The sequence below is a fragment of the Lycium barbarum genome, chromosome 5 (assembly GCF_019175385.1).
Source record: "Lycium barbarum isolate Lr01 chromosome 5, ASM1917538v2, whole genome shotgun sequence".
Lineage (NCBI taxonomy): Eukaryota > Viridiplantae > Streptophyta > Magnoliopsida > Solanales > Solanaceae > Lycium > Lycium barbarum.
This window is the reverse complement of record NC_083341.1, coordinates 142,301,420-142,321,312: the sequence shown is the minus strand read 5'-3', so window position 1 is coordinate 142,321,312 and position 19,893 is coordinate 142,301,420. Positions and strand designations below refer to the sequence as shown.

Sequence of the window (19,893 nt, the reverse complement as noted above, 5' to 3'; positions counted from 1 at the left end):
GGAATTCTTCCCCCAGCTATCGACATATTCCATGCCACCTGGAAAATGAACAAAGCATCTCTTATAGAGCTAAATAAATACAAACTCCAACTCGTTAACTTACGTGGATATAGAAATAGGATCATGGTTAAATATCGCGAGAAAATAATTATTGAATATTTAAATGAAATTTATTGTCCGGTTTAAGGGATTCAGCCTTAATAATTTCTTTGAGGCATTTAGATATACATCCTAAACTATGTGACTTGTGAGGCGACCAAAAGTTCACAAGGCTACATTTATTCTTTCATGCTTTTAATAAATGCAACTACTATGTTTTAGATTAATTGGATTAATTAAGATAACCTTCTAGATTCAATTTCCCTTGAATAAGAATTCAAAATAGGGATTAGGAGAAAGAACATTTCAGGTATAGTAGGGTAGTCATCTAGCTGTGCACCAACATAATCTCTGTCTTACTTATTTACTTATTTTAAAAAAACAAAACAAGAATAGTTGCGTAGTCAAAATTCTCTCCACTTAAATTCCTAACGTCAAGATATGCCTTAAACAATTGGCTTTGAAGTGACACTTCAACTAATTCATGCCGCTTAATTAGCAATAACTCACGAAAACAAAACATCGATTAAAATGGGTTTGGTCTTAGAGTTTGGTAGTGATTGACTAAAATCATTTTTATTTTTAATATTTTAGTTTTGTGTTTTGTTTTTAATTTTTTAGAAAAAAATACTTGTGACTTAAGGGAAGGATTCTTGTGCCATACATGAGAAAAAAAAAAGTATTTAAATAAGGAGAATCATGAAGACAATAAAAAATTGTTTGCTGTTTTCAAAGTGGCTCTAGTTTGAGTTCATGTGAATTAAAATAGGAAAAAAGAAAAGGAAACCACTAAGCTAATGCAAGTTGTGCCCTACGAATTATGAGAAGTATACTATGTTAAGTAGATTTGGGTCCTAAAGTTTTGTCTCTTCCATAACTTAATGCCTTCACCAAATTGTGCATTTTTTTTTGTCGTCTAATCCCCAGATTTTATTATTGTGGATAAAGCATATCTGTTACTTCTACCTAAGGGATTCAATTTTTTATTATTATCTTAATTTTCTTTTAGGATGAGAAAAGAAGAAACTTTTGATGATATGTTATAGTACATTTAACGTAATAGACTGACTTGCATATGCCGTTTATCATAGTTTATATTCTCACTTTAATATCTGTTTTCTTTGACATAAACACAAACTGTAAGTAAATTTTTTTTTGTACTAATTTGGATTCGCATCAAGTAAGTCGAACATTCTCAAAACTCGAACCATCCCACATACTCCTTGCTGATTAAGTAAATGATTGCTATTGTTAGCACCATTATTTTATGTTGTCGTAGGACTTGCTTGAATGCATGAGGTTGAATTTGATGAACTTTGAAATTCCTTCACCTAATTCTTAAAAATACTCAAGGAGGTGGAAGGCAATTTCTTGAAATTAAACTAATAGCTTCTTCCTAATTTGGTAGGTTTGAATTGAGAAAAAAAACATTTTAACTAAAGTTTGAACCCTTGTGTCACAGAACAACTAAGACAGAGGCTCTACCACTAAATCATAAAAGATATTGTGCTTGTCACAAAGCCTAGTCCTACTAATCATTGGTTTCAAAAATTGGTGCTTTGGCCTAAATCCCACCTACTTAAAGAATGTTAATTGCGTTTTAATCAACAATGGTTAGAAGCAATTCCAATTCTTGCAATTTCTTTATTTCAATGGTATCTTTACCAAATAAAGCAATCATTTTATTGGTTTGTGGGGTCAACACCATGCATCGTGTTGCAGCTGGATGATGAAGAATATATGCTACTCGCGTGATTCCTCTATCTCAATTTATGTGGGCAGTATTTGACAGAATACAAAATTTAAGAAAAAAAGATACTTTTTTTTAAAACTTAGATCTAAAACAAGTTATATTCATCTGTGTGACTACGAATCATCTCATAAAAGGTAAATGAGAAGCTCAAGGTTAAGTTATTTCTAAATATAAAAATGTGTCATTCTTTTTTTGGACAAACTAAAAAAAAGCTTTCCATGTAAGGCAGAAGTTTTTTGAAACAAATTCTTTGGGTGGAGAGGCAAGGGGAATGAGATTGGAAGGATCTTTTTATGAGATGTTTACAAGTGCACCCAAAGGAATTTACAAGTGCACCACTACTTAATTACATAACATTTAGAAATTATCTCACATTTGTATACTTGTATGTATATCACCATGGTAAGCATCTTACAAGTTATACAATTATATACTTGTATATTATCATGGCAACCATTTTCTATTAAAAATATAAACCATTGGAATCCTAGTAAGAAACATGAAATAAGGGAGTGCGGCTTATTCTTTGATTATATGCTCCCTTAAACATGATTTATGACCAAATCTTGGATGTATCATTAATCCAAAATGATAAAAGAAAATGATTAAACTTTGTGATAACAAAATAGTTAATGAGATGGTCAGTTCTTAGTTGACTTTTGATCAATTGCCTTTGACAAAAGTTGCGTAGTGTGAACTTTTACCTGGTAGTCTTGGCCTGTGCATAGTTAGTTCAAATGAATTTGAAATGTAATCTTGAATTTGGAGATTTTTTTTTCCAAAAGAGTTGGTTGAATATTTTGACAACTACAAAAGACGAAGGCTTCATTTTCATAGGGATGCATGATGTGTGTTTGTTTACACTTTTGAATGTCAAAATCAATCAATGAAACCAAATACTTAGGGCTAGTCAAATCTCAACCTATGACCTTCGTTTTCTATTTGATTCTTGAAATTTGATTCCCCCTCCTCTCCAAAATTTAAGCCGCAATATCGGTTTACGCTAACTCAATAAATACATGATATATGTCTTCATAAATATATAGCTATTACTAAATTATAAATACTTAATTATATTCTTATCTTAATTTATCTGTTAACCATGTTTAATCAAGGGCAAAGGTGTAAATATACCCCTTAACTTTGCGATTTAGAAGGGGGTATATTTGCTCTAAATCGCAAAGTTGTAATGCAATTTCTGTATTATGTGGGACCTCTTTACCTTCTTTTTGGGGTAGGGTGGTAGTAGCTAACAATGTATATGAAGTATAAATGAGAGCAGAAATAAATGAACTTTTAATGTGGAATTTGCAAGTGAACATAGAAAGAGTAAGTCCCTTCATTTCTCTCTTGAGTTTCTTCTTAGACTCTTATAATTCTCTTTAATCCCTTCTGATTTTACATTATGTTGTTTTTGTAAACTTATCTTTAGAAGTAAATATAATTCATAGTCTCTAAAATTTCAGATATCAATGCAAAATATCAAGACTTTTCTATCATTGGTTTCATTACTTTTTGTTGTTGTGGTTTATCTTTCATTTGCTTAATTTTGATATTGATTGATTCTTATGATCAGGCTAATTCCAGCTTGTATATTTTCTTTTGTACTTTGTTCTTATATGAAGACAACTCTGTTTTGTCATGACTGCATGCCAAAAATGATTGCTTTATTTCCAAACTATGACCCTTCAAGAAAGTTCCATTTTCACTTAATATTCTACTATATCTCTCTTTCTCTGAATTTAAAGATATCATTTTTATTTAACCATGATTTTAGAAAATTGGATGGTGTTATATCTTCAATGCTTTAGGTAATATCTTTTGTCATTGTTGTTATTTTATACTATCATTCTGGTGTCTGATTGAGACCTTAAGCCATTTCAGCAAACTATTTAATGTTTACTTAATCTGTTCTGTGGTTTTAAGAGTTTTTGACTAATTTATAGTAACATTTATTTTATAGAGGACTTTTGCTGACTTCTTTTTTTACTGTTTCAATCTTTAAGATATTTCCTCATTTTCTTGATTTGGAGGCTACCAAAAATCCTATATTTTCAAATCCTCTGTTGGAAAATGAAGGTTATATGCATGTATGATGAAAATCCAGCTTGGATTATAACATAGTTTTTATCTGATCCTGCAAAGATCATCTCAAACACCAATATGATTGCCAACAATATATTGTTATCTGGTTAAAGACTCAGCAGAGGCAAAATAAAATATTAGGTGATTTTTTCCTATCTCTCCAAGCCTTGGTGAACAGAGTTATCCGGTACTTGTGCTAGTGGGAGGTAGTAGGTATCCTGTGGAATTAGTCGAGGTGCGCAAGCTGGCCCGGACGCCACAGTTATAAAAAAGTTTTTTTTTTTCCTGCCAAACAATCAACATCTAATTATTGCCTTGTATGTGTATGGTTGTGCAACTTTCATTTGCAGGATTCACCAAATGTTAATTTGTATATTTGGATCACTCTCTTCCAAATATGTTCATTAAGCCTTTTGTTCTTTCTGGGAATGCTTTGAGAAGTTGATTTTACTATTTTTTGGCGTGTGAGATAATGAATGACTGGTATTTTGCACCTTTTGAAATACAAGAGAATCATGTTTGTTTTGGTCATATCTAAAGTGAATTTATTGGTGTTTTTGAATGCTGTGGTCTTGCAGTTTTGATTGATATATGCAAAAGGAGGAAGGGAGTATTTTCTTGGACTTGTGAGGATAGTCTCGAGATATGGGTGGATGTGTTTCGAGTCAAACTAAGAAGATTAAGTTAAAATCAAAGTACATTCCCAAGACTCGCAGGTTTCGAAGGAAGGCACCATCTTCTGTTTCTGTTGCACCGATAGAGCAACTTACTGTTGCGGAAAACTATGTAAGGAATGTTGATGTTTGTGAGTTTGTTACAATAGACTATGAGAGCCAGGCTTCAAGTCCAGCATTTCATCACTCCCAAAACTATCGTCGAGTTGATGTAACTGGTATGGATACTTATAATCCTAATAATAAGCCTTAATTTTCTTGAAAAAGTTGAAATTGTTGCTCAACAAACATTGTTTACTTTGATCCAGGCAAATAATGTTTAAGCAGCCCTTTAATTTGGTTATAGGCGTTAGATGCCAAGGAAAGTAGTATTCTAAATGGTACTAAAGGTGTTTAATTTCCAACGAATTCTTTGTTTTTCAGGATTAAGCCAAGATGAAGCATGGTTTGATTCTTGCAGCGTCCTCGACTCTGATTCAGATGAAGACTTTACTAGTGTTCTTGAGGGTAATCGGCAAATCCTAATCCAAATTCCAACAGTAATTAACCAAAAGAAGCTATTTTTGAGTTCTCTTTGTAATTTTGCTTCCAGAAATGTGCCCTTCACTCGTCGTTGCAGCTGGGAGCGCATTGGATAATCAAAGTCAAAGTGAAAGCGCTTTACACATTAATGATACCATCAATAACAATGATATGGCACGTGTAAGTGACCTTAGCATTGTGAAGGTCAAAATGAAATGATTTGCTTCATTTCTTTGATAAGGCTTCCAAGTCAATGATTCGTTGATTCTCGATGCTTAATTCAGGTAGATGGAAATCTTACTAAGCGGAACAACATTGTGGAGGATCCAAGTTTGACATCTCAAAGAAGGAAGTTATCAGTTGTAACACTTGCTGTTAGTAAAATACTGCATGATGGAGACACGATTACGGAGTTTTGTAAGTGTCACTGCAAATACTTTTGAAATGCTAATGTATTTGAGAAAGAGTATTGTGCTTCTATTATCAATTGAATGTTAGTGTTCATCTGGTATTTAGATTTGTCTTCATCACATACCTAGTACTGTCAAAATCTAAAGGACTCTTTAATAAAACAGGTTCATCAAGGAGATTATTGTATCATCCGAGAGCAGGAATTCTTATTCCACATTCCGGAGATGTGAAACTGACTCAAGGATGTTGGAGTTCGATATCACCTTCTGTATTTAAGCTTCGTGGCATGAATTATTTCAGGCATGTTATTACATTCATTCAGCTCATTCATTGTGTACAATGAGATTTGAAAGTGTTTCTCATTTTGCTCCACGCACAAACTTGTAACACTTCTTATTTCTCAAATGCAGGGATAAAAGGAAATTTCCTGCTCCTAATTATTGTCCATATGTACCTATCGGTGTTGATTTATTTGTCTGTCCGCGGAAGATATCTCACATTGCACGGCATCTTGAGCTTCCCTTTGTAGAGCCAGATGAAAAAGTCCCATCACTGCTCATCGTCAATATACAGGTCCTTATAAATAAGACTTGGCATTTTTGATGTTTTCTTGACAGTGTGATAGATTTATTCTTGTTAGTTGGGATTAAGTGCATGAACTGAGGGTCCATGTGGATTTTATGAGAATTTTGGGAAAAATGACTTATTTTATCCTTATTAGACTGAGACAGGCTTAAATTGAGCGACATAGATAGTGAGGATTCATATAGCCAATCCAACTTGTCTTGGACTCAGGGTATAGTTATTGTTTTTGTTTTTGTGTTCGGGAAAATGACTCGTAAACATTCCGGATTTTGTTGTCGCAGCTGCCTAGTTACCCTACTTCAATGTTCCTTGGGGACTATGATGGTGAGGGAACGAGCCTTGTACTATATTTCAAAGTATCAGAGAATTTTGAAAAAGAGATAACTCCACAATTTCAAGACAGCATAAAGGTAACAGCATTTTTCTTCCTATTTTCCTTATCTCGAATACTACTTTCAGTCATCTGGATTGCATGAATTGACCCTTTTCTACTCGTTCATATTGCAGAAATTTGTAACAGATGAAATGGAAACCGTAAAGGGTTTTGCCAAGGAATCAACAGTTCCTTTCAGGGAAAGACTCAAAATTATGGTTGGTGTAGCCAATCCTGAAGACCTTCATTTAAATCCCGCGGAGAAGAAGCTTTTACATGCGTATAATGAAAAACCAGTGCTTTCGCGTCCTCAACATGCTTTCTACAAGGTAATGTTTTTTAAATTCTGAAATCATTCCTTCTTTGAGATCTCATAGCGGTCATAGCTGATTGTTGCCAAATCATTAATTTCTTGAATAGTGGCTTATATCTCAGAGTGAAGGTGCTGTCTCTCCGAGTTTTTTTATGATCCTTCCTCCTTGATTGTTTATCCTAGTTTTCAAGAGTGCTGGTGTACATTCTATGTTGCTTTGGCTCTCCAAAAATGTTGTTGCACCATGTCGGATCCTAAAAAATGTACTACTTTTGGAGGATCCGACATTCACCCAGCGACATTTTTGAAGAATCCGAACAACATAGGTGTACTGATACGTCTTGCATATAGTGAAATTTCAGTTGACAGTAGCTTGAATTAAGAATTGAAGTGTGCATTAGGTAAAGAAGTTGCACATTGGATCTTTATTATACTTATAAGACAAAATTCTCATAATACTAATAATTACTTGAAATATTTGAAACATTTTTTGAATCTTATGGATTATTTTTTATGCAGGGGGCCAACTACTTTGAGATAGACCTGGATGTTCATCGTTTCAGCTACATTTCCAGGAAAGGGTTTGATGCATTTAGAGAAAGGCTGAAACATGGAATCCTTGATCTTGGATTAACAATCCAGGTATTTAGTTATTTTCATAATCATTTTACTTTGTCTAAAGTTTGCGTCTTTTCCCAGAGGCAGATCCAATATTTTAATTTGACAGGTTCAACCTTTAGGGTTTTTTACCATTGAACCCCTCCCACATTTGAAATTATGGGTCCATAATGAAATATTTTTTGAAATTATGATGATTTTTCACACATATAGTTATACCTCGTCTCGGAAATGTTGGGTTCGGTTGAACCTGTTGTTTATGACTTTAAATGCTCCTTCCACCGCTTTCTTTTCCTCCTATAAAAGATCAAAAGTTTCATTCTCCACATTATAAACCTTTTTGTTACCTTTTTCACGATAGCAGTTCATTCTGACTTTTATCAACATATTACATCCTGTATAAGAATAGCATGAACTTTGAATTCTTAACTTACTTAAAAACTTCCTAATGATCTCCGTTTACATCGTTTCGTAATATCTCCTTATAGAAAAAGAACAAAAAAGTACACCTTTTATAATATCTTGATTTTTATCTCGCACTTTGCTTGTTTACTGTATAGTAATAGATTTGAGCTATGTTTGGATTAAATGTAGGCACAGAAGCAAGAGGAGCTGCCAGAGAGAGTTTTGTGCTGTGTTCGATTGAATAAAATTGACTTTGTAAATCGTGGCCAGATACCTCAACTTATAATTCCTCTTGATAATTGAAATGATTGAGAGCTAGGCCAATAGTTGTAAATATTTTTGCCACAAAAAAGAGGCTTTGAATTCTGAAATGTAACGATTACTCCAATTTTATTTGTATCGAGAGTGACAAAAAGTCAAATAATGAAATCTGACAAAACGTGAGTTGAATTTTCTCCAAAATGTTATCAATTATAGGCCACATCAGCTTTAATAGCGTATAGGAAAGCCCCTCGTGGTTATCTCAAATGGTCCTCAGTTACTCAGTCGAAATAACGTATACTGGCCACTTTTCGGTCTATTTTCAAGAAATAACCATTGTTATTAAGTTCTAAATTAGGGATGAAACTCCAGAATAACAAAGTGAAAGTTCAACCTTTAAATCACTCAGGGTGTGTTCGGTTCCAATTTTCTCAGGTTCGTTTGGTCAAAAATTTTGAAAAACATTTTCCTCAAAATTGCAGAAAATGACTTCCCTAATGAAAGTAGGGAAAACAAGTTCATTCCACCAACCATTCCCAACCCCACCCACCCCACCACCCCACCCCACCCACCACCCTCCCCCGCCCAAAAATAATTTTTTTTTGGAAAAAAAGTTTTAACATTATTTTTGGTTTTTTGCACCCCCACCCAAACCCTGCACCCTAACCCCCCCCCCCCCCCCACAAAAAATATATTTTTTTTGCAAAAAAAGGTTTTGACTTTTTTTTTTCACCCCTACCCCACGCCCGCACCCCCCCCCCCCAAAAAAAAATTATTTAAAAAAAAAAAAAAGTTTTTCACCCCCACCCCTCGCAGCACCCTACCCCAACCTCGCACCCCCACGCGGCACCCCCCCCCCCCCCTCAACAAAAAAATTGTTTTTTTTTGAAAAAAGAGGTTTTGACTTTTTTTTTGCACCCCACCCCGCAACCCCCCCCCCCCCCCAAAAAAAATTATTTTTTTTGAAAAAAAAGGTTTTGAGTTTTTTTTGCACCCCTACCCCACCAAGCAAAAAAATTAAAAACTTCAAAAAAAAATATTGTGGGGGGAGGGTGGGTGGGGGGTAGGGTGCGGGGAGGGGGTGGTGTATGGGTTACGGGAGTGGTTGGGGGTGGGGGTGCAAAAAAAAAAAATAGAGGAGGGTGGGGGCGTAGGCGTGAGTGGGTGGGAGTGGGGTGTGGGTGGGGGGTATGGGGTTGGGTTGGAGTTGGTGCGGGTTGGGGGTGGGGGAGCAAAAAACAAAAACAAAAAACCAAAAGAATTTTTTTTTTGGAATGGGGAGGGGGGTGGGTGGGGGCGTAGATGGGTGGGTGGGGTGGCGGTGAGGGGTATGGGGTTAGGTTGGAGTTGGTGAGGCTTGGATGCGTATTTTCTGGAAAACGTTTTCTATCAACCAAACGAGTATGAGAAAATAAGTAAAAAAATCACTTATTTTCCACTACTCAAACGAACATGAGAAAATAAGTGGAAATTCACTTATTTTCTAGGAAAAGTTTTTCCAAGAAAACATTTTCCTCCATACCGAACACACCCTCAATGGGTCTACATTAGCTGTTTGGCTTGCCTACCAGGATAATTTGTCCAAGTCTTGTTGTTCCTTGATACTCTCTCCATCTCAAATTATTGGTCGTTTTTTTGTGCCACACGCCCATTAAGAAATATTAATTAGGAGAGATATTTGACTAGTTTTACCCTTATTTATGTCTAAGTTATTATCTCTCTCCATTAAATGTTTATTCTAATTGTGTGTCATCTCCATTAATGACAAAGTTTGACTAAGGGTAAAATGGAGAAAAATAATTAATTGTGTCCTGAACTTCTAAAACTAAAAATAATTTCAAACAACTTATTAGTAACCATGACAAATAATTTGAGACGGAGGGAGTAGCAGCTAGGGGTGTACAAAGTAAACCGACAACCGCACCAAACCGATAAACCAGAAAAAAAAAATCCGACTAGTGGTTTGGTGTTGGAAAAAAAACCGACCATAATTGGTTTGGTTTGGTTTTAGCTAAAAAAAGTCAAACCGAACCGAACCAAACCAACCCAACATTACATTTATTCAATTTTTTAAAATATTTTATACATAAATATATTTATTTGTAATATAATTTATAAATATTTCTTAAATTTTTTCGTAGTTTTTTTTGTTTATTATCATATTATTTCAAGCTTGAACTTAGAATTTTGAATGTTACTAAGTTTTATATTCCATGAATGTTAGTAACTCAAAGAAAGTTCAAACCAAAACCAACTCAACACTAATGCTAACAAAAGAAATTCAATTCTACGACTAGGAATGACAATAATGTTGGATATTTATTTTTGCATAATTGGTCTAGAGAGTGAAAATATATAACTTATTTTTTTTCTTTGTCATATACTTAATACTTATTTTAGCATGATTTAGTATTTTTAGATTATGGTCATTTTATTTATGGCTTATTAATTAGCAATATTTATTTTAATCGATTTTATTATTTTTTTTATTCAATATTTTAATACAATGTCATCACTCATCTCACATTTTGTGTTATTTTCTTAAAAACACCTTAATTATATAGTTGTATCTTACTAGGACTAAAGAAATATTTGAAGTAAAAGATATATCTTTTGTATGAAGACTTTTCCGGGAAAAAAACCGAAAAACCCGAGAAAATAGAATAACCCGAGAAAATCCGAGATTGAAAAACCCGAATTTTATTGGTTTGGTTTGGTGTATAAATTTAAAAACCCGACACAATTGATTTGGTTTGGTATTTAAAAAATTCGAACCAACCCGGTCCATGTACACCCCTAGTAGCAGCGTTGGGAAAAGCATTTACTTTGTTTTGTGACCTAAACTAATGAATGCACTTAGTTTTCGAAGTCATGTCGTGGTCAGGGGCGGAGCTAGCCCTTCAGGTGTGGGCTCGGCCAAACTCAATAGCTTTCGTCCGAATTATATATTTGTATTAAATTTTTTGTCAAATATGTACAAATTATTAATTTAGAATCCAATAACTTTAAGAAATTAAAACCCCGAACCCACAAACTTCAAATCCTGGCTTTGCCTCTGGTCGTGACATGCTCAATTATTTAGCTAAACTCATCATGTGTGTTCCATTCTTCCTTATCAACGGACACAATAGATATTGTGATGAGAAGAGCTTTACATGGAGCTTTACACGTGTATAAAATTTGAGAAACACTCACATGAATATCCTACCATAATGGACATGGAAACATCAAATCTATATCACTCTGCTCTGAGACTTGTATTATTCGAGTATCCAAAAAGAAAGTCCTTTAAAGATCAATTAGAAGACCACTCATACTTGGTTGTTACACTGACATACAAATTTCTAACCAAACCAAACCTTAGAGGCAGCTAGTTATAATCTCGATGAAAAGGCTCATTAAAAGAAAACAAAAAACACATCAGGATTTACCAACTCCTTTAGACTTGAAGCAAATTCAACCCTATCAAATAAAATATTAAGAAAATCATAAATGCGTAACAAAAAGAGATTGTCCAAAAACTTAATGCACCATCATTCAAATTCAGATCAAAGGCCTAACTATAAAACGATTACAAGATAAAAAGTCAAAACATGTTGGAATATAAAAGCATTTACAAAAAGAATGCATATAGAAATACCATAGCTAACAACCCTATGCCCTTTTTTGAGAACATTTACAAACAATTTATATTCAAACCACTCCTTCCTGACCTATTATTCGTGTCAACACAACTTCTGTACCATTTTTTGTTTCATGATTGTTGGGAGAGACCGACATCAACTTTACAAACGCGAGAAATAGAACCATTCAGTAATAAGTTACAGCCCTCTACCGGCTGCCCTGTCGATTACCATGCCGGAATGAAGCTTCAATTGATCATGTAATTTGTTCTTCCTTGAAACGTAGAAGTGCTATAGGTTGTTGTTCATTGCTCGGAAAGTCTGTTCTCCGCATTGCAGCTGGCTTATCGACTACAGGGTTGTGTGGCCTCAATTGTGACATCGAATTATTGGCTGTGTTGTGGCTACTGTTCCTGGCTGCAGGCACATCATGATTATGTTTACCCTCGTATGTTGTTATGACTGCTTTAGGGTCAGTTGCAGCCCTTTCGACATGCTTTCTCACATTACATCCCTGGCTGGTACATTTATAATAGCTTCTGCAGAAAACAACAAAGGCAGGTAAAAATAATGGCCAGCAGAATAACCACAAAGCAACTGGCTATGCATTTACTGAGTTATCTAGAAATGTGATTAGCTTATTTGATACTCGCACACAGAGGCAAAGATATATCGTCGCAGCACTTCAACCAAAATGCAGGACATGGATTGAAACAAATAGTTCTAAATAAGTACTGCAAAAAGAACGACTCAACCAGGAAGTTTTCTGACACTGGTGGTTACATGCACCAAAATCAAAGGTTGTTGTAAATAAGGTAACATAAATAGGAAGGTAAGTGTAAACTGGAATGCTTTACAACTGAAACACGAAACGGATAGATGATTCCACGTCTCAGGGTTGTTCATTGACAATAAAGGAGAAAAAAATAAGATGTACATTTTACCTTGGATAAGGATTTCCTTTAACAACCTTCTGGCCATACTTTCTCCATCTATAACCATCGTCCAATAGATCAACTTCACTGGTAGTTTGAACAATGATCCTAGGTTCTGCAACAGTCCGGTGAGAACAAGCTGCCTCTGAAGTTTGTACTTCTACAGCCCTGCAAAGTATGGATATGTTAAGAGAAGAATTCCCGTATAATTGGACAAGGAAGCAAAGCAATTACTATGCAATAGTGCTAAGGGTGAAGGGAAGTACCTCCGCTTTGATTCCCGTTCGTCAATATCCCTCCCATCCACTCTAGTCTCTGCATTACCCACTTCCTCACTGTCACTTGATCCAGAGATCTGGTCATTTGCTTGGCTGGATTCTTGATCCTTCATTCTTAACGAATAGGAAGGTTCGCCCTCCTTGGGTTTGTTAAAATTTCCTGCCAGACCCTCTGAATTGAGCTCATAGGGCCCCTGAAGATTATAGTTTCCACTTTCTCTTGAACGCTTACTAGCTTGAGGTGGCAGATGGTTGTGTTGGCCCTTATATATAATCTCAGTCACCTGGCCATCTAGGGAGCGCTCGACCTTCTTCTTGACTGGACAATTTGGATGTGTACACTTGTAATAGCTACGAGGATATTCACTTCCCTTGACATGCTTCTGTCCATACTTTCGCCAGTTGTAGCCGTCATCAGCAGGTTTGTCAACAGCAACAAAGGAAGCAGGTTCTGACCTCTGATCAGATAGGGAAACATCTGATGACTCTTTCACGATGTTAGGTATCTGTTGGTTTGCTGCTCCATTTGATGTTAAGGATTGGAACTGAGACATTGATGGTGCAGCTGCTGTTGAAGAAGATGGATAGTCGGGCTGAATGTGCATTTGAGACTGAGCCTGGGTTGCCTGAGCTGTAAGTTGAGCAAGCACTTGCTGATGTGACATTCCAAAAGGGCCAGTCAAATGAAGATACATAATTAACTTCGAAGAAGCAAATTCAAATTAAACTAATAACATGATTTAGTTGCTAGTCAAGAAGAAGCAGGAAGTGAAGTGTCAAGAATAGCGGAGAGGAAAACAACTAATGTACATGTTAAACTATCTGGAGAAACATGTTCTGCCCGATTAGTCAAGTAACCAAGTCGCAATGAATGTAGCCTTAGAAGATTCAGGGTCACAACATCATATGTTATCTCAAACCTCCATGGGCTGTTCCATAAGGTATGAAACGTCAGCTATACTTCAATCACATTACCACTATTACTCAGGGAAGAAGCACAATGGCAAGCTTCGGTAATTGTTAATTAGCATGATGTTCTCCGTTGAAAGACAATTCTCTCTATGGAGGGAGTTCATTAAAACATACTTCTAACCGTTAATACAGACATCAGAACAGGTCTTGACAACTTTCAATCTGATGAAGATGGTTAAAACATTCTTCCAAGAGAGGAGTTGATTATACATATCAGAGAAGATATTAGTGCATGCTATCTTAATCTATATCTGTTTCAATGGCATATGTTAAAAGGATTGGCAATCTATTCAGCTATTCAACAGGTAATAGAATAAATGAAGAATGCATGCGGGCACCCCAAGTACAATTCTCATTAGACAGGACTGTAAAAGCCCGTAGCACCCGGCATTGTCTTTGGCATGGACATAAGCTACCCAATTTGCAAAAACAAGAATGGTCTTGAATGCCAGACTTCCCTACTTTCTTCTGAACTACTGGGAATAGTTTTTTTTTTTTTCTGAAAACTTGGAAATAGAAATTTTCTCCCTGTGTAACTTTCTTCCATCAAATTAACAGCACACCGCCAAATATAGAACATTTACCATCATCAGGAGATTTCTAATTGCAGCTCAATATTAATTACAGAAACTCAATTATGTTACTACAAATGCAACCTGCTTGTTTAAAGAATCAAACTCTTTCTGTCTGCCTTTTCTTTTATGTTGTGACCGAGGTTTCTCTTCTAGATGAATATGATGTTGAGATTTTTTATTTTCAAAAAAAAGAAGGAAATAGAAGTTCCGCAATGAAGATGTTCCCTCTCTCCATATCTCTACTTACTGGATGGGTGCAGATAATAATGTAATAATAACAATGACAGAGAGAGATACCGTTCGTTCAAAATTGATTTAGAAGGTGCCACAGAAAAATCCACCTTATTCACGTGGTAGCACCCAAAAAATAAATGCCTGTATTTCCCCCGACAACCTAACATAACCAAAAATAACACATCAGCAAGACATTACGTCAAGTAGTTTCGGTTGTCTTTTCTCTGTATCAGTCCATGTGAGGCCAGCAATTTCTTTTCTTCCAACTACTCCCCAGTGTAATATGAACTGGCGCTAGATGGGACCAAGAATGGTTCTTTTCCGTGAATTCTTGTGGTCAATTAGTTGCCGGGAAAATGGGATGGATCTGGTCTACCTTTTTGTCTGTATGTACATAGCTCCAGCCCTATTGAGTCAGTATTCAAGTAGACAACTTAATGAATCATAGAAGGTTAGTACAGCTTTGATGAAGCGTCTATTATTTTTTTGCTTCCTTTAAGAAATATCATAATTCCAACTATAGCACTAGAAAAAATTTCTATTTGATAAGCAGGCATAGAGGGGCGCCTTAAGGATCTTGACATTTAGAGACTCCAACTTGCTCTAGAGAAAGGGGAGATATAGCCAAGTGGAAGTTGCTAGTTAATCCACCACATTGAGCTCCCGGTCTATAGCTGACAGCCACACTGAACTAGTCTCGATAAATTCATTCTAGAATGATTCATTGATGAACCTTTTTAATCAAGAATGATTCATTTATGGAATTAGGCCTAAGGTGTATGAAAATTTGTTGTCGGTTCGGTTCTTTCCTACACCGAAATGGCTGGAGAGAGGAAAGGTTCTTTCCTTTTAGGATCTCCGGGAAAAGATCCAGTGAAGATAGGGTGGGCATGTACCTCAGAGGATTAAAGCACATGGTAAAACAAAATAAAAGAAAAGTTGGACAAGGATATGCATCAGTTAGATGAACTGATAAAGCAGTTCTGACATTTCTTAGTCAAGGAACAACAAAAGGCACACACCAGATATAAAGGAAATGCACTTTTGGCAGTAAAGTTCAACGCTTTTAGGAAATATTCCTTTTCCCAGAGAGCTAGAGCCTTAAAATCATTGCCACTTACAGTAGATTCTTACACAAAAACAAGGCAAACACTAATCATATCATCCTCATTAAGACTGTTGCTCTGCTAACAGAACTATTAAAATCAACCATTAATGCTACAACACCAACAACTTCTATACAAAAAGATCCAGCAATTAAAGCCAAAAACTAGTTACTATTCCGTCTTAGGCAATTATATACCTCAAAACTAATCAAACCATTCAAGACTTGCAAAACCCACATACCAAAAAATGTAAAGTATTCACAAACCATTCTTCTAATGATGTCTGACGTTCGAGCCAACTCGTGCGCACCTCAATATATCGACCAATCATCCGGAGATTAACATATTTTGAAAAATCATTACTTCCTTTGTCCCAATTTAATTAGTCTTACTTTCCTTTTTGGTTTGTCCAAAAAAGAGTGTCTTTTTCTATATTCTGTCCCAGAAAGGGTGTCTTTTTCTATATTTAGTAAGTTTTCCAATTCCAACATCTTACATATCAAACTTAAGACCACAAAATTGAAAGGACTACACACATCTTTAATTTCAGACCACAAGATTCCCAAATCTCTCTTTGTTTCTTAAATCTCCGTCCTCAATCAAAACTAAACTAAGACACTTAAATTGGGATAGAGGGAGTACAATTTAGACACTTAAATTGGGATAGAGGGAGTACAATTTTAGCAACTATCAAAATATGAATCCATAATTTCAGTGTACAACAACAACAACAACATAGCCAGTGTAATCCCACGATTGGGGGTCTGAGGAGGTTAGTGCATACGCAACCTTACCTCTACCTTAGCAGGTAGAGAGAGCTGTTTCCGATAGACCCTCGGCTCAAGTATAATGAATCCAATAATATCTTCTTATAGAGTAAAAATAAAGTTTATGAACTGTAATGAAGTACCTACCTGACCAGGTGAAAAAAACCCATCAAACAAACTAGTTGGACTCAATCCAGGTGGCACACTAAACGTCAACGACGGCGACTGAGTTGTTACCATCGCCGCCGTAGACGGTGGCGGTAAACCGGGTCTAATCGCCGGAAAACCCGCCGGAGAAGTCATTGCACCAGCAAGTAACTGTGAAAAAGAAGGACACGCAGAATCCGGATCATTATCCGAAAAAAAACTTGATACAAGTGTCATCGGACCTGGACTAATACCACCTGAAAATATATTTTCCATTGAAGTATTATTTCTTGGTGGTAAAGTAATTGTTGGACGTAATAATTGACCCCTTGATGATGATGATCCTTCATTTTCAGCCATGATGATAAATATATCTGTATATTTGGATAATTAATATATCATTTCTTGATTGTTTTTTCTTCTGTAAACTATCAAAAAACTTGGTTTTCTTGATTGTGTGTGTATAGGATCTGAACAAACTTTTTTTTCAGTAGAAACTATGGTTTCTTGATTGTTTTTCCTGTGTAAATTATCATTTCTTGATCGTTTTTGCTATGTAAACTGTTGAAAGATTTTGTTTTTTCTTATGGGGTTGTTGAGAAAGGAGAGATTAAAGATTAAGGGGTGTGTGTATGGGATCTGAATAAACTTTTTTCAGTAGAAACTATGATTTCTTGATTGTTTTTCTTATGTAAACTATGATGTTTTTTTGTTTTTCTGGCGTTGTTGAGAAAGGATGGATTGAAGAGAAAGGTGTGTATAGGATCTGAACAAACTATGTTTTTTTCAGTAGAAACTAGAAAGTCCACGCTTGCAGATACGAAAATGGAGGCTTTGCAGTTTAGCTTTTTTTTTCTTCTTTCTTTTTTCTATTTAAATTAAATGATGATCATATAGGACGTAATATATACGGAGTACTTTGGTTTTTTTTTTTTTTTGTTTTTTTTTTGTCTTGATAGGAGACAGTATATACAAGTGGGACACATAAAAATAAGTACGAATTTGTTTTTATTTCTATTCAATTTTGAAGCTCCGATTAATTTAAATTTGTATTGCGTAGATTTTATTATTGTTGTGCCGATGATTTATTGGAAACAACATCACTCCATGTGGGGCAAGGTATTATTTGCACATACTATTCTCTTCAAATCCACTTGTAGAATTATACTGGTTATGTTGTTGTTGTTGTTGCTGCATTGCGTAGATTTATTAAAGGAGAAAACACTCGTCCGGATTAATACAAAGGGCGTGGTAGTTTAGGTAGGTAAAGGAAACAATTGGTATCGTTGAAGTATGAAACTTGCAAAAAAGTTACCATTAACTCTAAAAATAAGCAAGTAATTATTTTTGAATTCTCGGTCGGTGTTTGATATTCAACTTTGAAGTCTCAATTAATTTGAATTTACATTGGATTTTATTATTAATGAGAAAAACACTCTCCCAAATTATTTTTTATTCTGAGGAGTCGAACTAATAAGTAATTTTGTCAAATCCGGACATTCTTTTTATCCGGGATCCATTGTCCAGTATGGAGCGTGCACATTCATGGATCGGGGGCATTTTCACCTCATCAGTGCGGGACAAGTCATGCCCCCCATCATCAGTACGGGACAGGTCAATTGGCTTGTGGACATTCCACCGTGTCAAATTAAATATTAAGCTTAACTCACATCCCAAAAGCTATAATATTATAAATAGCTCAGACAAAATTACCAGTATTCTATAATTCATATAAGTTATTTGCTTTTGCTTTTTGGTTGCTAATAAACGGTGGATGTACAATATGATTTATGAGTTCAATCAAATTTAATAATTTTAGTTCAAATACTGTACATGTGTTGGGAAATCTATTTCACTTAGTATAAATGATTATATGTTATGTTAGATAAGCTAATAGTGTAAATGTTTTTTTTTATATGCTATCATTGAATGAGTTTAAACTCACAAATATGAAATAACTACGAGCAAAGAATAATGGAACCAAAGATTTAATGAAGGGAAATGCAATAAGATAATTTGAGACGTATGGAGTAACTAATTTAACATGGATAAAGCGATTGATTAGATTAATTTTCTTGGAAAATAAAATATGAAATTTTCTTATTTTTAAAATGTGGCTTGACATTAGTTGTAGCCCCGACGACTTAAGAGTTGCCGTGCAGCATAAGGCAATCTGCATAGAAGAAAACAGTCTGTATAATTTTGGCTACTTGTGGGCACGTTTTAGACTTTCGACATTTGGTTTGTGCCATTTTTAAAAAATGCTTGGAAAATTTTACACCACTCAATTATTTTTCAAAAAACAGAATTTAACATCATCAATATATTTAAGTGAAATGGAATTGTCAGTTTTCTTAACAGGACTTTAGAAATGTTTTAGTGATTCATAGTTAGTTACTGGAAAATATTTATTCCAACTCCGTACTTATATCGAATCAATGAACAAATGACACATGTTTACACATAAACTTTGATATCTTTATCACGGTTAAGTATTACTTATTATATATAAATACACCTTATCTAATTAATCAACCATGACAAATTAATAATACTCTTTCCGTTTACTTTTATTTATTCATTATACTAAAAATATATTTTTTGACAACCTATTTTCCTATTTTACCCTTAATATTAACTATTAATTCCCCAAATTATTTCGCAAGATTTTTTTAAAATGGTAATAGTCATCGGTATTATAATAAACTACACACTTCATTACTCCTTTTTTAAAGGTGATGCAACGTTCATTTTGGACACTGGACAAGTAAAAACGAATAGAAAGATTATTATTTAGTGCAAACGCTGCGTGCACATACGTGTTTATTTTAATTATATTTCTTTTTTAAGTTAGCTGATAGACACTATAAATGTCTAAAAGAAAGTGATACATAAAAATTGGGAATTGGACGATATCGTCCAATTAATCTTTAACCATCAATCATGATATATCTTTGAAGAGATATAGTCGAGATTGTGATTAATAGGGCATGATAACACTAGTTCTATGGGGAATTAGCAGAATCACCCCTCTCAGCTTATAATTAAGCTCAGAGTTATGTATCTATACATTTAAATTACTTATTTCCCAAGGGAGAAAAGTCTAATGCTAAAATTAATGGTCATAATTCCAACTCAGATGTAATAGCTCGTTGAA

At 34.9% G+C, this 19,893-nt stretch overlaps 2 protein-coding genes across 7 annotated transcripts; one reads left to right on the top strand and one right to left on the bottom strand.

Annotated features, from left to right (window-relative positions):
• Nucleotides 1-3,037: 3,037 nt before the first annotated feature.
• LOC132642013 (uncharacterized) lies at nucleotides 3,038-8,235 on the top strand. 5 transcript variants are annotated; one of them, XM_060359231.1, is made up of 12 exons: nucleotides 3,328-4,172; nucleotides 4,288-4,420; nucleotides 4,516-4,829; nucleotides 5,035-5,118; nucleotides 5,204-5,313; nucleotides 5,418-5,550; nucleotides 5,709-5,844; nucleotides 5,955-6,117; nucleotides 6,411-6,539; nucleotides 6,637-6,831; nucleotides 7,335-7,457; nucleotides 8,028-8,235. In XM_060359231.1, exons 3-12 carry the CDS (start codon nucleotides 4,583-4,585, stop codon nucleotides 8,139-8,141), a joined length of 1,434 nt encoding a protein of 477 aa, XP_060215214.1. In that variant the 5' UTR covers nucleotides 3,328-4,172; nucleotides 4,288-4,420; nucleotides 4,516-4,582; the 3' UTR covers nucleotides 8,142-8,235. The 5 variants fall into 5 exon arrangements, with proteins under 5 accessions (XP_060215217.1, XP_060215214.1, XP_060215216.1 ...); XM_060359234.1 differs by lacking the exons at nucleotides 3,328-4,172; nucleotides 4,288-4,420 and adding an exon at nucleotides 3,038-3,181; XM_060359233.1 differs by lacking the exon at nucleotides 4,288-4,420 and having other exon boundaries at nucleotides 3,328-4,078.
• A 3,374-nt stretch (nucleotides 8,236-11,609) lies between these two features.
• LOC132642012 (probable WRKY transcription factor 4) lies at nucleotides 11,610-17,619 on the bottom strand. Of its 2 annotated transcripts, none has more exons than XM_060359228.1 (4): nucleotides 16,737-17,619; nucleotides 12,924-13,636; nucleotides 12,667-12,825; nucleotides 11,610-12,261 (listed from the first exon to the last, which is right to left on the bottom strand). In XM_060359228.1, exons 1-4 carry the CDS (start codon nucleotides 17,094-17,096, stop codon nucleotides 11,979-11,981), a joined length of 1,515 nt encoding a protein of 504 aa, XP_060215211.1. In that variant the 5' UTR covers nucleotides 17,097-17,619; the 3' UTR covers nucleotides 11,610-11,978. The 2 variants fall into 2 exon arrangements, with proteins under 2 accessions (XP_060215211.1, XP_060215210.1); XM_060359227.1 differs by having other exon boundaries at nucleotides 12,924-13,588; nucleotides 16,737-17,618.
• Between the last annotated feature and the right edge of the window lie 2,274 nt (nucleotides 17,620-19,893).